This window comes from Musa acuminata, chromosome BXJ1-2 (assembly GCF_036884655.1).
Source record: "Musa acuminata AAA Group cultivar baxijiao chromosome BXJ1-2, Cavendish_Baxijiao_AAA, whole genome shotgun sequence".
Taxonomy (NCBI): Eukaryota; Viridiplantae; Streptophyta; class Magnoliopsida; order Zingiberales; family Musaceae; genus Musa; species Musa acuminata.
The window spans coordinates 23,996,921-24,010,693 of NC_088328.1; the positions used below are offsets into that span (position 1 = coordinate 23,996,921).

General features: G+C 40.6%; 2 protein-coding genes across 2 annotated transcripts; one reads left to right on the top strand and one right to left on the bottom strand.

Annotated features, from left to right (window-relative positions):
- Positions 1 to 349: 349 nt before the first annotated feature.
- LOC135601272 (uncharacterized) lies at positions 350 to 7,068 on the top strand. Its single transcript, XM_065094189.1, has 3 exons — positions 350 to 629; positions 5,095 to 5,172; positions 6,484 to 7,068. The coding sequence occupies exons 1-3, from the start codon at positions 609 to 611 to the stop codon at positions 6,715 to 6,717; spliced, it is 333 nt and encodes a 110-aa protein (XP_064950261.1). The 5' UTR covers positions 350 to 608; the 3' UTR covers positions 6,718 to 7,068.
- A 3,111-nt stretch (positions 7,069 to 10,179) lies between these two features.
- LOC135601288 (uncharacterized) lies at positions 10,180 to 11,492 on the bottom strand. Its single transcript, XM_065094190.1, has one exon. It carries the CDS (start codon positions 11,383 to 11,385, stop codon positions 10,483 to 10,485), a length of 903 nt encoding a protein of 300 aa, XP_064950262.1. The 5' UTR covers positions 11,386 to 11,492; the 3' UTR covers positions 10,180 to 10,482.
- Positions 11,493 to 13,773: the final 2,281 nt, after the last annotated feature.

The window sequence follows — 13,773 nt, forward strand, 5'->3', positions numbered from 1 at the left end:
CCGTTGGTTCTAATTGATGTGCCTTCAAGAACTATAGTGCAAATGAGTCGTTGACCAAGAAAACCTTGGAAACTCACATAACCGTTCCTCTTTGTGTTAATATTCGCATATTCCATATAATAATGATTCGTATCTCACACCATGATGCTGACATAATCCCTCGGCCTCAACCTGTGCCTTAACACTCCGCTAAATTACTAATTGGGCCTTCTATTAGGTTCAACAGTTGGCCAATTAAGGGCCCGTAATCTCGCTTCACTGTTGTACATAGATCGGGCTCAACAGGTATGGGCCAATTATGGCCCATTAATACCTAGTAAGAGACTGGACTCGATCCGTTCCTGCCCGCTTTGCCCCCGGCCGCTCGAATTGGCCAACCGCACTTCACCGCCATCCCCGACGGCGGAGTTAGCCGGCGCCCGCGTCGAGTAGATCTTCGCCACTTCCCCCTCGCGGCGTCGCGTGGACTTCAGCTTGGTTCGTGAACCCTCACCTGTAGTGCCACCAACGGCGGAGGGGGATTCTGTGTCCCGACAGTTCGTTTTGGCTTGATCGTGGAGCAGACGAAGGGCGGCGTGGCCACGAGGTTGGAGGAAGGGACGACGAAGATGAACGCTTGGGCGGCGACGGTGAGTGGATCCGTACTTTGTGGTTGATTCTGTGTTTTGCGCCTTTGATTCGGCCAAATGGCAACCTCGTTGTCTGCCTTCTACTCTTTACGCGTGGATGCTCGCCACTCGGGATGGGCTTCTGTTGGTATTTGATGACATCTACAGGGCACTTCAGGTAATCTTGCGAGAAATGTAGTGTGGAATATGATTCTTATGCTTGATTTGAGCGATCAGGAGTCCTATCTATGAGAAGTATGTACAAGGATAAGGTAAACATGCAGTTTTTGTCTTGGAAAGAAGGAAATCAGCGTAAGCTGTCTAGGGATCAGGTGATATATCGAGAAGGAGAATATGGATGAAACTGCATCTGAAAAGCAGTTATAACATGAGAAAAGGGAAAAAAATTGTGATCATTGTTTGAGAGATTACGGTACTGAAAAGGTCAGACTTTTCAGAAAGATCAACAGAAGGGTAAAAAAATATTAGGTGGAGAATCTCAACAGACAGTACTTCCAAATGGTTTTGCTAGTTCTGATTTGAGATCTCTGCCAACATCTTTGATGATCCAGAAATTGATTAGAAGAGTAAAAGAAATGAGAAAGAGGTCGGCGATGCAAGTCTGAGATGACAGAGTAGACATACTGTTAGGTTTATTATTTTGGTATTTTGCTGCTTAATCAAACATGAAAACATGCATTCAAGCTTGAAAATGATGAGTTTTAAACAACTCCCTTACACTTTAAAGTATAACATCTCATTGAGTATCTGAATCTAGAATAGCTAGTTATGTGATTTGGAACTCTAACAACATTGGATCCTAACAATGTGCTTCTCCAAGTTTTACGACACAAAAGGAAAACCAAAATGGATATTAAAAATCTACTATCTTTTAAACTGTGAATGTCAAATCCAATACTGATTTGTCTGGGGAAAGTCTCAAGTGCACCTAGATGTGAATGGTTTCCTTGAACTACATATCATGCACGAAAAAATAGGGGAAATTGAGTTTTTAAAAATTGTGCTCTGACTCATATCTTATAGATTGTTATGGTATCAGTTGATTAATATAGCACTGATTTTTTCACGAGGAATGTTTTACAAAATCTAATATAACTTATCAGAATAATGCAAAAGTAAATCATTAGTAGTGCAGAATTAAAATACTCATGGATATTATGTTCCTTGAAGACATATGGTGTGCATGATCTTGCTTATGGCCACGACTTGTTAAACAGTTTGGTGCTGATATTTGTGTTGATTCAAGAGAATTGTTTGTGTAACAAGACAACTGTCGTTACTATAGAATACGTAAATGCAACCTTGCTTTTCTGAACTGATTTTTGAGATTTCTGCACTCATGTCATGAAATCTTAATTCAACTTTTCTGGGTTTTCTTGCATGTATAGGCATCTAAATTTAATCCATGACAATGTATCAGAAAAGGGTGACTGGTCGCCCAGGTCACAATTTATTCACTATAAAAAGGGTCAATGTGCATTGTTTCCAACATGTTATTCATCAGGATTGCATGTTCCAACCATGCTGGCTTTTGCTGGTTGGCACTGATTTTGTCAGCAGTGGTATCTGCATGATTTATCACAAGAATTTGCTGACACAGCAATATATTGGCATAATACTTATGGCAGCCAGCATGCCTCTGATCTTGTCTGAGATGCATTGTGCCAGCACATTACCCGCAAGGACAAATCTATTATATGTGTGGCAAAGGAGAGAAAGATTAGCAGAGGACTTAAGCTTCAGAAGAACATTTGCCCAATTATTAAGATGACCAAGTGTCCTTTAACTCATTCTAATCTGCAGACAATCATGAAAATTTACTATTTCGATGAGCTTGTAGTATCTTGCTGAGCTTTGCTAAGCCTATCTTTTCCTATAGCATTATGACTTTGCATATACGAGGAATCTACGTGGTTATAAGGAATTGATCAGTATCCTATAGCCAATTTTCAGTGAAAAGACATAGTTCTGTCATTTTCTTTTGCAACATCATTATGCTATTTGACTTTTTTAGTCCTAGTTGTTGTCTTCTCAATATTTATTCTTGTGAAACTAGATAGGAATGAGAACTTATTTTCTTTTTAATTCAGAATGGCTAGTATGTAAATGGGAAACATAAAACTTGTGTTTCATCTTCATCTAATTTCATTCTCCCTTGGTCTCATTCCAACTACTTGCACTAAGATGAGATTTGGAGAGTATGACAAAGGTTGTTAATGATTGATATCTGCTGCACTACGTATCCTATATGGATTGCTGCACCACAACCTAGTCATTTGCCTTCATGAAATTAGTCACTTCTACCATGTTGCTCTTTGGAAGCCTTTTTACTTGTATAACTTTTAGTTGGAGGGATCCAACTCATAACATTTATGCTGGCTATTCAACCACAGGATGGTGATGTAGTTGTTACTTCTACAGATTGCTGAACAAAAATTATATCAGTTGATAATCTAAAACATACTAATGCAATGTAACACAAGAATTTTCTCTTCGTTTATTTTTCTTTTCTTTAAATGTCTCTTGCAATAACATAATTGCACTTCAATTGTTATTTTTTAATGTGCAATTATGTTTTAACAATGAGCATACGTGTTATTTTTCTAATTCTGTCTATTAAAGTCTTTATAGGTTTTATTTCAGCTTATTACCATCCTACTACTATTCATTGTGGTTCACTACAGTAAAATTTCAGTCTGTTTTCTGCTGAAGCAGTATGAAAGGAGACTTACTAGCCATTCCCTTTCTACAGTTTACAAAGAGGAGTAGCAGAAACTCACTTAATCATATAGTTCTGAAATTTTAATTGAAGAATACTGTAGTGCCTAATTCACTTCCATTTTAGAGGTCATTCATGGAGTGCACACCTTAAAATGAAAATGAACATTTATAGTCATGGCTGAATGTGAATAGGGAATACCAATAGCCTTGGGAATGATTAGATACTCAGATGAATTTCTGTGAAAAATTTTTCACCATGTTATGCTGTTCATCGTTTACCTAGGCAAGTGTCAAGATTTTATAACAACATTGGCTCTTTACTAGTGAGTATCACATAGCGCCTTGCTTGTTGAACAGAGAAACATGTAATATACTGGCACATCATTCCATGCTTATGCTTACTCAGTTTGAATGAAATACAATTATGTTTCAGTAAGTTGATTGAGTCTACTCTCTATAATCATGGGCAGCTGAAAACTTATTTGTTCTTAAATTATTTTAGATATATCTCTACTTATTTATATACTGATAGAACAGCCCTTTTAAATAAAAAAATAAATGAAACTGTTAAGATTCCAAGTTGCTACATGTAATCATTGACAGGTACCTGTAAAGAGAAAAAAAGCCACTGCCATGTATGAAAACTCAAACTGCAGCTTGCAGTTCCTTTCTAACTGCAGTAAAATTCTTCCTAATCTCTTCAATCCTTTTTGTTTTCCTTCTGTATGATACAAGAGCTCAAATTTGATGATGCTATCTATCTTCTTCAATTAGACTGTACAATTATGCTCATGAGGATTGATTAGACAATGCCCATTCTTTTTTCCTTATCTTTTCTCTTTTTCTATATGATAAAAGTATAATAAAGAACTTGTATGACTTGATAGAAGATAAAGAATTGCCAATTGAACATGTGGTGGTTCCTGTCTCGATATCAGGTATTAGCTGAGTCAACTCTCTGGAATAATTAGTCATGGTTACTAGTCTCTTTAAAAGTATCAAGCTAAATTTACAATTTCAACCTTCCCTTTGTGATTATTGAAATTGTCATGTTCTTTTTAATAGAGAATCTGCAGGGCTCTTTATTTCACTTCAATAAGTAACAAATTACAGCCGATCTGTACCAAACTTTCATGCCAAATCTGCAATATCTCAACAACTTCTACCTGCTTTCTTGCAGACTACTTTGTGTTCCCATTCAGCTTTCCCAGACAAGTGTTACATTAGAGAAATGTGATTCCTACATTGTACTAACTCCACCAATGTCCAGGCTTGGATAATCTTTTAGGGGATCTAACAACTTAGAATTCACTGGCATTATATGATCTTTTCAAATAAAAGCCCAAATGACTGCAGATGACCAACCAACTCCACTTGATGCATCAGGACACATTGTAGCAAGTGATTATTTTAAGTCATTTAGGGTCTGCATATAGACTTCCAAACAAGACTATCCCTTCCTAAGAATTCCCCTCAGTAACTATCATCGGCATGTTTATGCTCTTTCTAAGAATCTCAAGCTCTAAGAGGTAATTTTGAATCTCCAGCTTGCTAAGCATAGTTTTGATCTTTTTTCACCATGTCTGGAGCATTTGGCAGATAAATTTGTTGCACATCCTTTCCTGTTATATGCTAGTATAGTCTTCCTAGCTTCTTCACTCACTAAATATTGCAAGAAAAAGAGATGTTTCTTTAAGAACTAGTTTATTTGTTCAGATTTCGTTATTAAGCTGATCTGTTGCAGGTTCTAAGTATGAGAGGCAAAGATGATGACAGTGTCGTGTTACAGCTGGTCTCTGGTACCCCGAACCTGTCAATTGAGGTAATATTATAAACATAAGTATAGACTCAGTGAGTTCAATCCACCATATTTCTTGTCTAGATGTTCCTTATTTGATGTTCACAGAAGACCTAAGTTGATCTATTTTAGTTTTGTATACAACCTGTGAGTTCCCTTGTGTCTTGGTGACATATTTGTTTTTGCTATGTTCATTGTTTTCGGTGCCAAACTATGCTAAGAATCACTATGCTTCTTGCCAATCCTACCCATCCCACTTCCATTCTTCCTTTTTTTTCCCTTCTGTTTCTTTTTTCTCTCCCATCCTCATCTTGTTTCCTCTGCCCTCATGGCTTCAATTTCTTATTTCTGCAGTGTTTACTAGTGTAGAATAGCCTGTACCTCAAGACATTTAAAATTCTATATTTTGATCATATGTTTCGTATTCTGTGGAAAATTTTTTTGTTCATCAAAGCAATCCCTGGTTACTTTTTCATCCATATGTTTTAATCACCCCTAGATCTCAACCTGCACAAAATACATATGCAAATTGAAACGTTTGTAACTACAGAAATATCTTATATATTTCAGCCTAGCACCATTAGTATGATGACAAACAATATCTTAAGAAAGGGCTGAAGCATATATATGGTACAAAATACTGGATGACAAGTGTCAATGCAGCATTTTGGTCAGTAAGTATCCAGAATAACTAGTGTTTTATTGTAGTGTACAAATAATAATCTCTCTAGTGCATCCTTTTCTTATGGGGTCAGACCATCAAAAGAATTCAGTGCTCTTATATTAATCAGTGTTAAATATCGAAGACATTTCCAAAAATAACCTGTCAGAAGCAAGTTCTCTCAATCTGATATGTCAAATAATGGCCTATGGGAATTTGTTAAGACTTTGATCAAACAATCCTCACACTTTTAGTTAACGCCAGAGCAAATGCTATTGATTACCTGTTGCTTTTATGTTCACAGGCTGCAATACTTGCATATTCAGCATTTATCGATATCATCTCATCAACTTTCATGAACTTGGCATGTGACACCTTGTGATCGATTTTCCCTTTGTTGTGTTTTTTTTTGCTTGTGGTTGTTGCGTCTACCTTTACTTCTGTGCATGCATGGCAGTTGCAAGTTTATAGGATTCTTCTGCTCAGGACCCAATCTTTTGATCTGACATCTTATACCACTTTTCTCCTTTGATTATGTGAGCCTGCAACCTCTTTCCTGTTTTGATTGCATGTGAACTTATTCCTCAAGTGTGCAATTGGTGCATGGCATTCCTGTCTGCCAGTTCAATACTTCTATGTCTCTGTGTAACACTCCTCGTTCCTCTTATCACCAGGAGGAGGTAAGTAAAGACGGAAGTAATCTGCGCTTTCGATTTAATTGTTCAGCTGACAGCAATGAGGGTCAAGGAATGAAGCTCTTGAAAGAAGATATAGGAGCAGGAATGCGGTCGCTCTACTTCAAAGTTCTCGGCATAATGTCAATGTCTGTTGTTGCTGCTTCTATCCACCACTCCTACCACCAACCTGAGACCCTCAAACTCGAGCCAGAGCACAATGTGGCTTCATAGCCATGGCAGCTCGTCCGAGTCTGCACGTGCCCATGGACTACTCCTGCATATAGCTCCAAACTATATTCACAATCGATGCATCCTAATCTACCTCCATTTCAACAGAAGCATCATCCAATGCCCGTATTACTTCCATCCTCTTCTATTTTTTTGTCAAGGTAGGTTGATAAATCGGTGCAATATCAAGCTTGAGTTAGGATTGTGTATGTGTGTGTGTTCTTTTAGGGAATGTATGGGAGAATTGTGATTTGCCTGCTTGTACATTGTGTTTGTGGTGGCTGTAGTGCAGTGGCTTCTCTTTCTGTTCTTGGACGGTGTAGAAAAAGTTAATGCAAATCTATATTTTGTGTACGATAATATACTAAATGGATGCTGTTGGAAGTATTGGTTGTAATGTCTGGGGACAGTATTGCAGTGCTTGTAAAGGAAGGGGCAGGCATTCACGTAGTTTCCATGGTGGTGGGTGAAAATTATAGTTTTGGGATCGTTGACCTGAAAGCCCTTTGACCTAATCCCTAAAAGCAACTTCCTATGCAAATCACGCGGAAGGCTAGATTAATATCATTTTAGCTATTGTGATTTTGATCATAGATCATTTAAATCATATTTATTCGTATCTAAAATATTTTTTTATATTTTTAAAAATATAATATATAAATTTTTTCTATCAAGTTTGATTTAACGGACGTTAGATTTTGTTTATGTGACATATTGACTCATAACAAACTATTAATATAATGATACGTGTAATTTAAATTTTTAAAAAAATTATTTTAACCTTTATGATTTTTTTTATCATGGACAAGTATTTATGGTTTTGTTCATGTCTAAAATAACTCTTATATTTTAAAAAACATAGCATATAAGTCTCTTTTGTAAAGTCTAAGTTAATAGATATTAAAATTTGTTTACATGACATACTGATTCATAATAAATTATTAATATAATAACACGTATAATTTAAATTATAAATTCGAGATCACCATCAATGGTGAGAGGAGACATCGTCGTGGAAGTGACCACGTTGTTGCTTAGCAGGGCGTCGTACGCATGTAGCCTCTCTCATGCTTACGATAAGCTCAGGAACTTCTCGTCTTGCCTCAAGCAAATGTGTGTCGATCAGTCTAACATTATACATGTAATGGTCTCCTAGTCCCTCTTTCTCCTCCTGGGTATCTTCGTCTCCACCGCCTCCCACTTCGTCATCTTCTGCATCCCCACCAATCGTGTCTATGACATGGTGGTCTAGTTCTCCCTCACCTCCGCCTCCGGCCTCTCCTACCTCTATCTCTCCGCCTTCATTTACCGTTATGATCTCCGTCACTTCCTCTTCCTCAATAAGATAGATTTTTTTAAAACTTAAATTATATATATCATTATATTAATGATTTATTGTGAGTCAGCATGTCACGTAAGTAGACTCTAATGTCTATCAACTTAGATGTGACGGGAGGGACTTATATGTTATATTTTTAAAAATATATAGATTATATTAGATATAAGCAAAACTATAAGGACTTAAGTGATCAATGATTAAAACTATAAGGGCTAAAATATTTTTTTTAACTTAAATTATACTTATTATTATATTAATAGTTTATTATGAATCAACATGTTACGTAAATAAACTCTAACATTTGTTAACTCAAACTTGATGGGAGGAACTTATATGTTATATTTTTAAAAATATATGAATTATTTTTAGATATGAGTAAACTATAACGACTTAATGAATTATTTTTAAAAATGAATCTTAACCGAATTTGTTTAGCTTAGACTTTTTGGTACAACCGGTGTGTATGAATTTTCCCGAGAGAGTATGTTATCTCCTCTCTTTAAAAGTAAGGCCCTTCGATCCGATCTGTATTAATGAGAATCTAATGTACTACTGTATATGTTATTTGGGTCAGAGGATTTGGCCTATCCCGGTACGGAACAAGGTCACACTATACCTGTAGAAAAATCATGGTTATTGGCGGCAACATAGCAAAACACGGTGAAACTCTTGAAGTTGCTGTGATTGTTTTATTGTACCTTTCTGCTACTAAAATTATGGTGCATTGCCTCACCAGTAGTGAATCTTCTCGAGGGAGGGAAGAAGTTGTTGAGACTAAGAATGGGTTGACGATGGTGATTTCGAGGTTATCTCAAGATGAAGCTATAGTGAATTCAATCTTCGTTGGGGCCTTGCACAATAGATCGATGTCGGGAGAAATTCTTGACCTGACTCAACTTATGCTTAAGTTAACTGATAAGGAATTGGCTCTAGGATATGGATTTTCTAGGATCGATCTCCCTTTAGGTGTCGGAGACTGATTTTTATATCTACAGAGTCGATGGGAGGGAATTGTGATTTTTAGAACCGCTCATATCTATTATAGCACATTCGTGCTAGTAGCTGACCCATATAGGCCCTTGTGGCATGGGTCAACCTATCCAAGCTCTTGTGGCACGACATCGATCCGTACTGCCCCATGCAGTGCGAGACTGGTAAGGATAGACGAGAGAGTGCCAACCGCTAATATAATCCTCCATGTTAATTGCTCGATAGTTGTTCGCTAACGACCTAGTGTTGAAATATTATATTCGTCCTACTTTTCAAGAACTTTGACAGATACAAAACCCAGATACCATATGTATCATAAGTACCTTCACTTATGGATTATGAGAATAAAAATATGATTGATAATTAAAGATTATAAATAATAAAATTATATTTTATTATTAAAAAAAAATATTAAAATAATAAAAAATTACAATAGCACAATAGGGGTCGTCAAAAACAAACTTGTAAGCACTCTCTATAGAACAGATCTTTGCATCCCAAAATAATACACAAAGCATTAGTACATCGTGAAACAAAACCAACGTCACCATTCAAATTATAATCCAAGTCTTATCCAATAACTAATGAAATAGTACGATGGATACATCGAATCGAATGATCGGGGAAAAGACATGGAACGAACTGACAAAAAATCATCATAACAAAAAGAAAAGGTACTAAGATTATTTGCCCTTTATGGACAAATAAGATTAGGACGGATCCTTTTCCAGAGTAGAGTAGAACATCAACCGAAACGAATTGAAATGACCCATTCAGGAACAAGAACATTACCTATATTTGTGCATGATTTCTTGTTCCTCCCGACAGAAAATACAAAGGTGTCCATTAGACCTAATCAGTCTAAGTCAGAAGACCATCTATCTCGATTTTATATAATATTATCTTAATTTTAAATAGGATTAGAAGCTGTCGTAAGAACCATCACAGATCCGAGAATCCAAAAAGCATGAGAAAGGTCCTTATGATGTCGCTCATTAAACCCATCTTAGATGCAAAAGGAGTAATCATACATGCATTACACATTCCTACGGACATGCATGAGGCTCAACACCAGTATTTTAAGCATTGGAAGTGTGAATACTCACACCTCGGTCAACGCTACCCACCCAATCCCATAACTCAATTCAATGTCAACGTTATGCTGTTGTATACACACAAGAATCGTATCAAACGTAAAACGCGGAGCACAAAGCATCAATCTAATCGAGTGAATGCTCATGAAAGCACACAGTTGCTTTCTACCATCTAATCATGCACATATCATATTACCACATGGCATCCAAACCACACCAAAATAAAACAAAAATAAAATAATAAAAACCAAAACCTAATCTAGAGAGAGAGAGAGAGAAGGGGGGAGGGGGAGGGAAGAAGGGAAATAAAATACACTGCCCCAAAAAGAGTAGGGAAAACAAAAATTAAAACGGGTGATGGCTACGAGTAATCCCATTCACATTGGCGAAGAGCCCAACCAAGTCCTTCTTGTACGGGAGGAACGACCGCCGGGCGGCGCCACTCCTCGTCGCCTGCCCGCCTTTCCCGTAATATATCCTGTAGGCGGTGACTACATCCACCTCGGTGCCCTTACCCGCCTTCCCTCTTGTCTTGGTCGCCCCCCCGTCTTTGCCCTTTCCTGCCTCGACCTTGGTTCCGCGGCTAGGGCTTTCCTTGCCCTTCTTCTCCGCCGCCGCGAGGAACACGAACTTCTCCTTCCCGTCGCTGTGGCTCCGCCCGAGCACCAGGTCCCGGAGCCGCCACCTCAGCGAGGACCCGGTGGATCTGCTCTTCCGGCACCGAGACGGCGACGGCGTCGCCGACGACCTCGGTGCCCATACGCAGTACGTACCCGGGGGGATGCCCTCGAGCTCCTCCGCCACCGCGGACGAGGACGAGGAGGACAAGGCCGAGGCGGGATTCTCCGCCCGCTCCTCGATCAAGAGCCGCCGTAGTGTCCCCCGCAAGGCCGAGGTATTCTCCTCCCCCTCCCCTGGCGCGGGCGCGTCACTGCTGCCGAGGCGGTCGTCGTCGAGGAGGGCGCGGTTGAAGACGGGGTAGATGGGGCGGATCCGGCCGTCGGCGAAGATCTCGTCGGCGTAGATGGCGGCTCCGGTCTCCGGGTCCTTGATAACGACGGCGAATTCGAAGTCGTCGTCGTCGTCGACGACGTCGACGTCGGAGTCATCGTCCCCGCCGTCGTCCGGAGGCGGCGGTTCTTGCTGCGAGGACTCGCAATGGACGGCAGAGAAGGCCTCCTCAAAGGTCACGCGGAAGCTGGGTGAAGCCGTGATGAGCGGTACGTCTCCCTCTCCTCCTCCTTGCATCGCTTCCGGTTCGTGTATTGTCTCGTCTGCGATCACTTCTTTTTCTTCTCCGATGGGATGATCCGATCAGAAGCTCACGGGCGGGGGGGGGGGGGGGTTGATGGACGGAGAGACAGGGGTTGGCGGCGTTAATAAAGGGGACGCGGTGGTTAGTGAGGTAAGCGTTGAGCTAAGCGGGCGGAGGCTTGGCTTGGAGGTTTTCGTGCGGGAGAAGCCACACGCGTCAACGGGAGGGGTATACGGTTAGGCACGCGTGAGGGAGGGTTTGTTTCTGGAAAGACAACTGGCACTTATGAGAAGGTGACGTCATAGCTCTCGACATTGGGGTCGTGGGATGCGGAGGTGGAATTCCACCTGCGGTTGGTGGAGACGGTTGGGGCCCAAGCTAGCTGGTATCTCATCTTCTGGACGCCCGGGGAAACCTGGAATTAATATATCCCTTAAAAATCGTGCTTTATTTTTATGTGAAGCACAATGGATGATGAAAGCAATAATACGATGATGACGTGTCAAGGTGGTGGCGTGCTTCACGACGACAGGAGGGAATAAATGATGTTATGCCCGTCCCAATTCCAATTAATTTCGGAAATTACTGGGACAAACACACGATGAGTTTGGTTTGAAATTGTCATTGATAAATGTGAGTGCATATGATAAACGAGTGAAGGTGCAATGTATAATATGGGTGGAGGAGAGGGTAACGTGTCGTTAAGAGTAAGTCAAAGTTATGTTCGTTACAGCATTGAGGAACGGGGATTTCTTAGGCCGGTTGTTTAAGATTAGAAGAGTCAAAGTCTACGCCGAACGTAGATTAACTTTCTCTGGCTTTCTAACGTGGAGCTCTACCGATCGCCCTATCGGTGTTCGGTATCGCTATTTGCCAAAGGTTGATGTCGTCTCCGAAGCACAGGGGGGAATCTGGACTCGGAAGACTTCCACGAAAGAGGTTACGATGACGCACCTGAATAAAGTAGATGCTTGGTGGTGAAGTGAGTCGTGGTCCAAATCCGATGGAAGTGCTGGGTTCGGGACTGGAATCGCGACCGAACACGCATGTGGACGTACGCATGAAGTGGAAACCAGAACGATGGAGAGAGTGATATGATGCCGACGTATCACATGGAGTGTCGTGCAGCGGGCGAACCGCAGCGTCGAGCGTGGGGTACTATTCCCACTTCCGGAGACACTCGGTGGCAATTGTCCTTGGGAATGAATCTTATCCGGATGACGAATGCGTGATGATTTGAGCTAATTTGATTTGAGCATTGTTATATTCAATTAGATAGTAACGAATGGTGTCTGATTTCACTTAGTATTGGAGATGTGGAAGAATCGAAGTTGTGAAAAGCTACCCATTGATGGCATATTTATATTGATACGAGAGCATAGTAAATAGATATTATGATAGTCCATTATGTCCATTTGATCGATATGTCAATCGAATCATAGTCTTTCGAAGTCGACACTATGATGCTGATAGGATTTTGACAATCCTAAGCTCGAAACAAGTCATGACCTTATGATTTTAGTTAGATGATTCATCGCATGATCTCATAATTCATTGATAGTCGAACAATTCATATAATTATTCTTAATATTTATCTTAATCTTGACTTAATAATCACTCTAACATGCTATACAAGAAGTCCCTTAGGACTTTTTTTTTTACTTTCTTGTATTTTATTTTTGAATCTCCTACTAATTTAAATATTAGAGCGATTTTTGTCGAGTGTATCCCCAATATAATTCATGAGGATTGTTATTTGAATATCAGGTCCCTAAACACCTCAGATGATCTCGAAAATGAAACCTGATAGGGGTAAAAATGGTGATGTGACACGCCATGACAGCAACCCCCTGAGCGACACACTGCCCGAGGCTCGCCATACCCTGCGGCAGCTCGGCCTCCCACGCAACCCCAGTGGCAATGTCAGACGTCACCGAAGGTACAGTCCTGCCCTGCAGACAACCACGTTAGGTAACATCAAGCTTCATCTATAAATACCCCCAAACTCTAAAGAGAAGAGAAGGGGGGGGGAGACACACAGCCCCTACGGGAACTCACTTAGACACAAAACACTCAGAGGCTCTTCTTCTGCCTCATCCACAACCCCCTCCACATCTTCCTCTAACTTGATCGTCGGAGGGGTCGGGCCGAGCTCCCAGCCCGACCTGTGTGCAGGTGCGAGACGGTGTCGCCTCTTCCCGAAGCTGCGGCGGAGCTGCCTCCCAACCCGAACCGCCGAACCGACCTCCCGACCCGAACCACAGTGCTCGGCCGCCGGGAGAACCCGAGGGACGCCGCCCGAGCCCCCCGACATCCGGACCCCCGAACCGAGCCGCGACGTCCCCGAGGCCACGACTTAAAAAGTTACTTACCGTAACAGA

What these genes read in the sequence shown, in the direction of transcription:
- LOC135601272 (XM_065094189.1), top strand. Translation starts at nt 609, where the DNA reads ATGAACGCTTGGGCGGCGACG. An exon ending in TGAACGCTTGGGCGGCGACG is followed by an intron (nt 630 to 5,094) that starts GTGAGTGGATCC and finishes GATCTGTTGCAG; the next exon opens with GTTCTAAGTATGAGAGGCAA. An exon ending in CCCCGAACCTGTCAATTGAG is followed by an intron (nt 5,173 to 6,483) that starts GTAATATTATAA and finishes TCTTATCACCAG; the next exon opens with GAGGAGGTAAGTAAAGACGG.
- LOC135601288 (XM_065094190.1), bottom strand. Translation starts at nt 11,385, where the DNA reads ATGCAAGGAGGAGGAGAGGGAGACGTACCGCTCATCACGGCTTCACCC.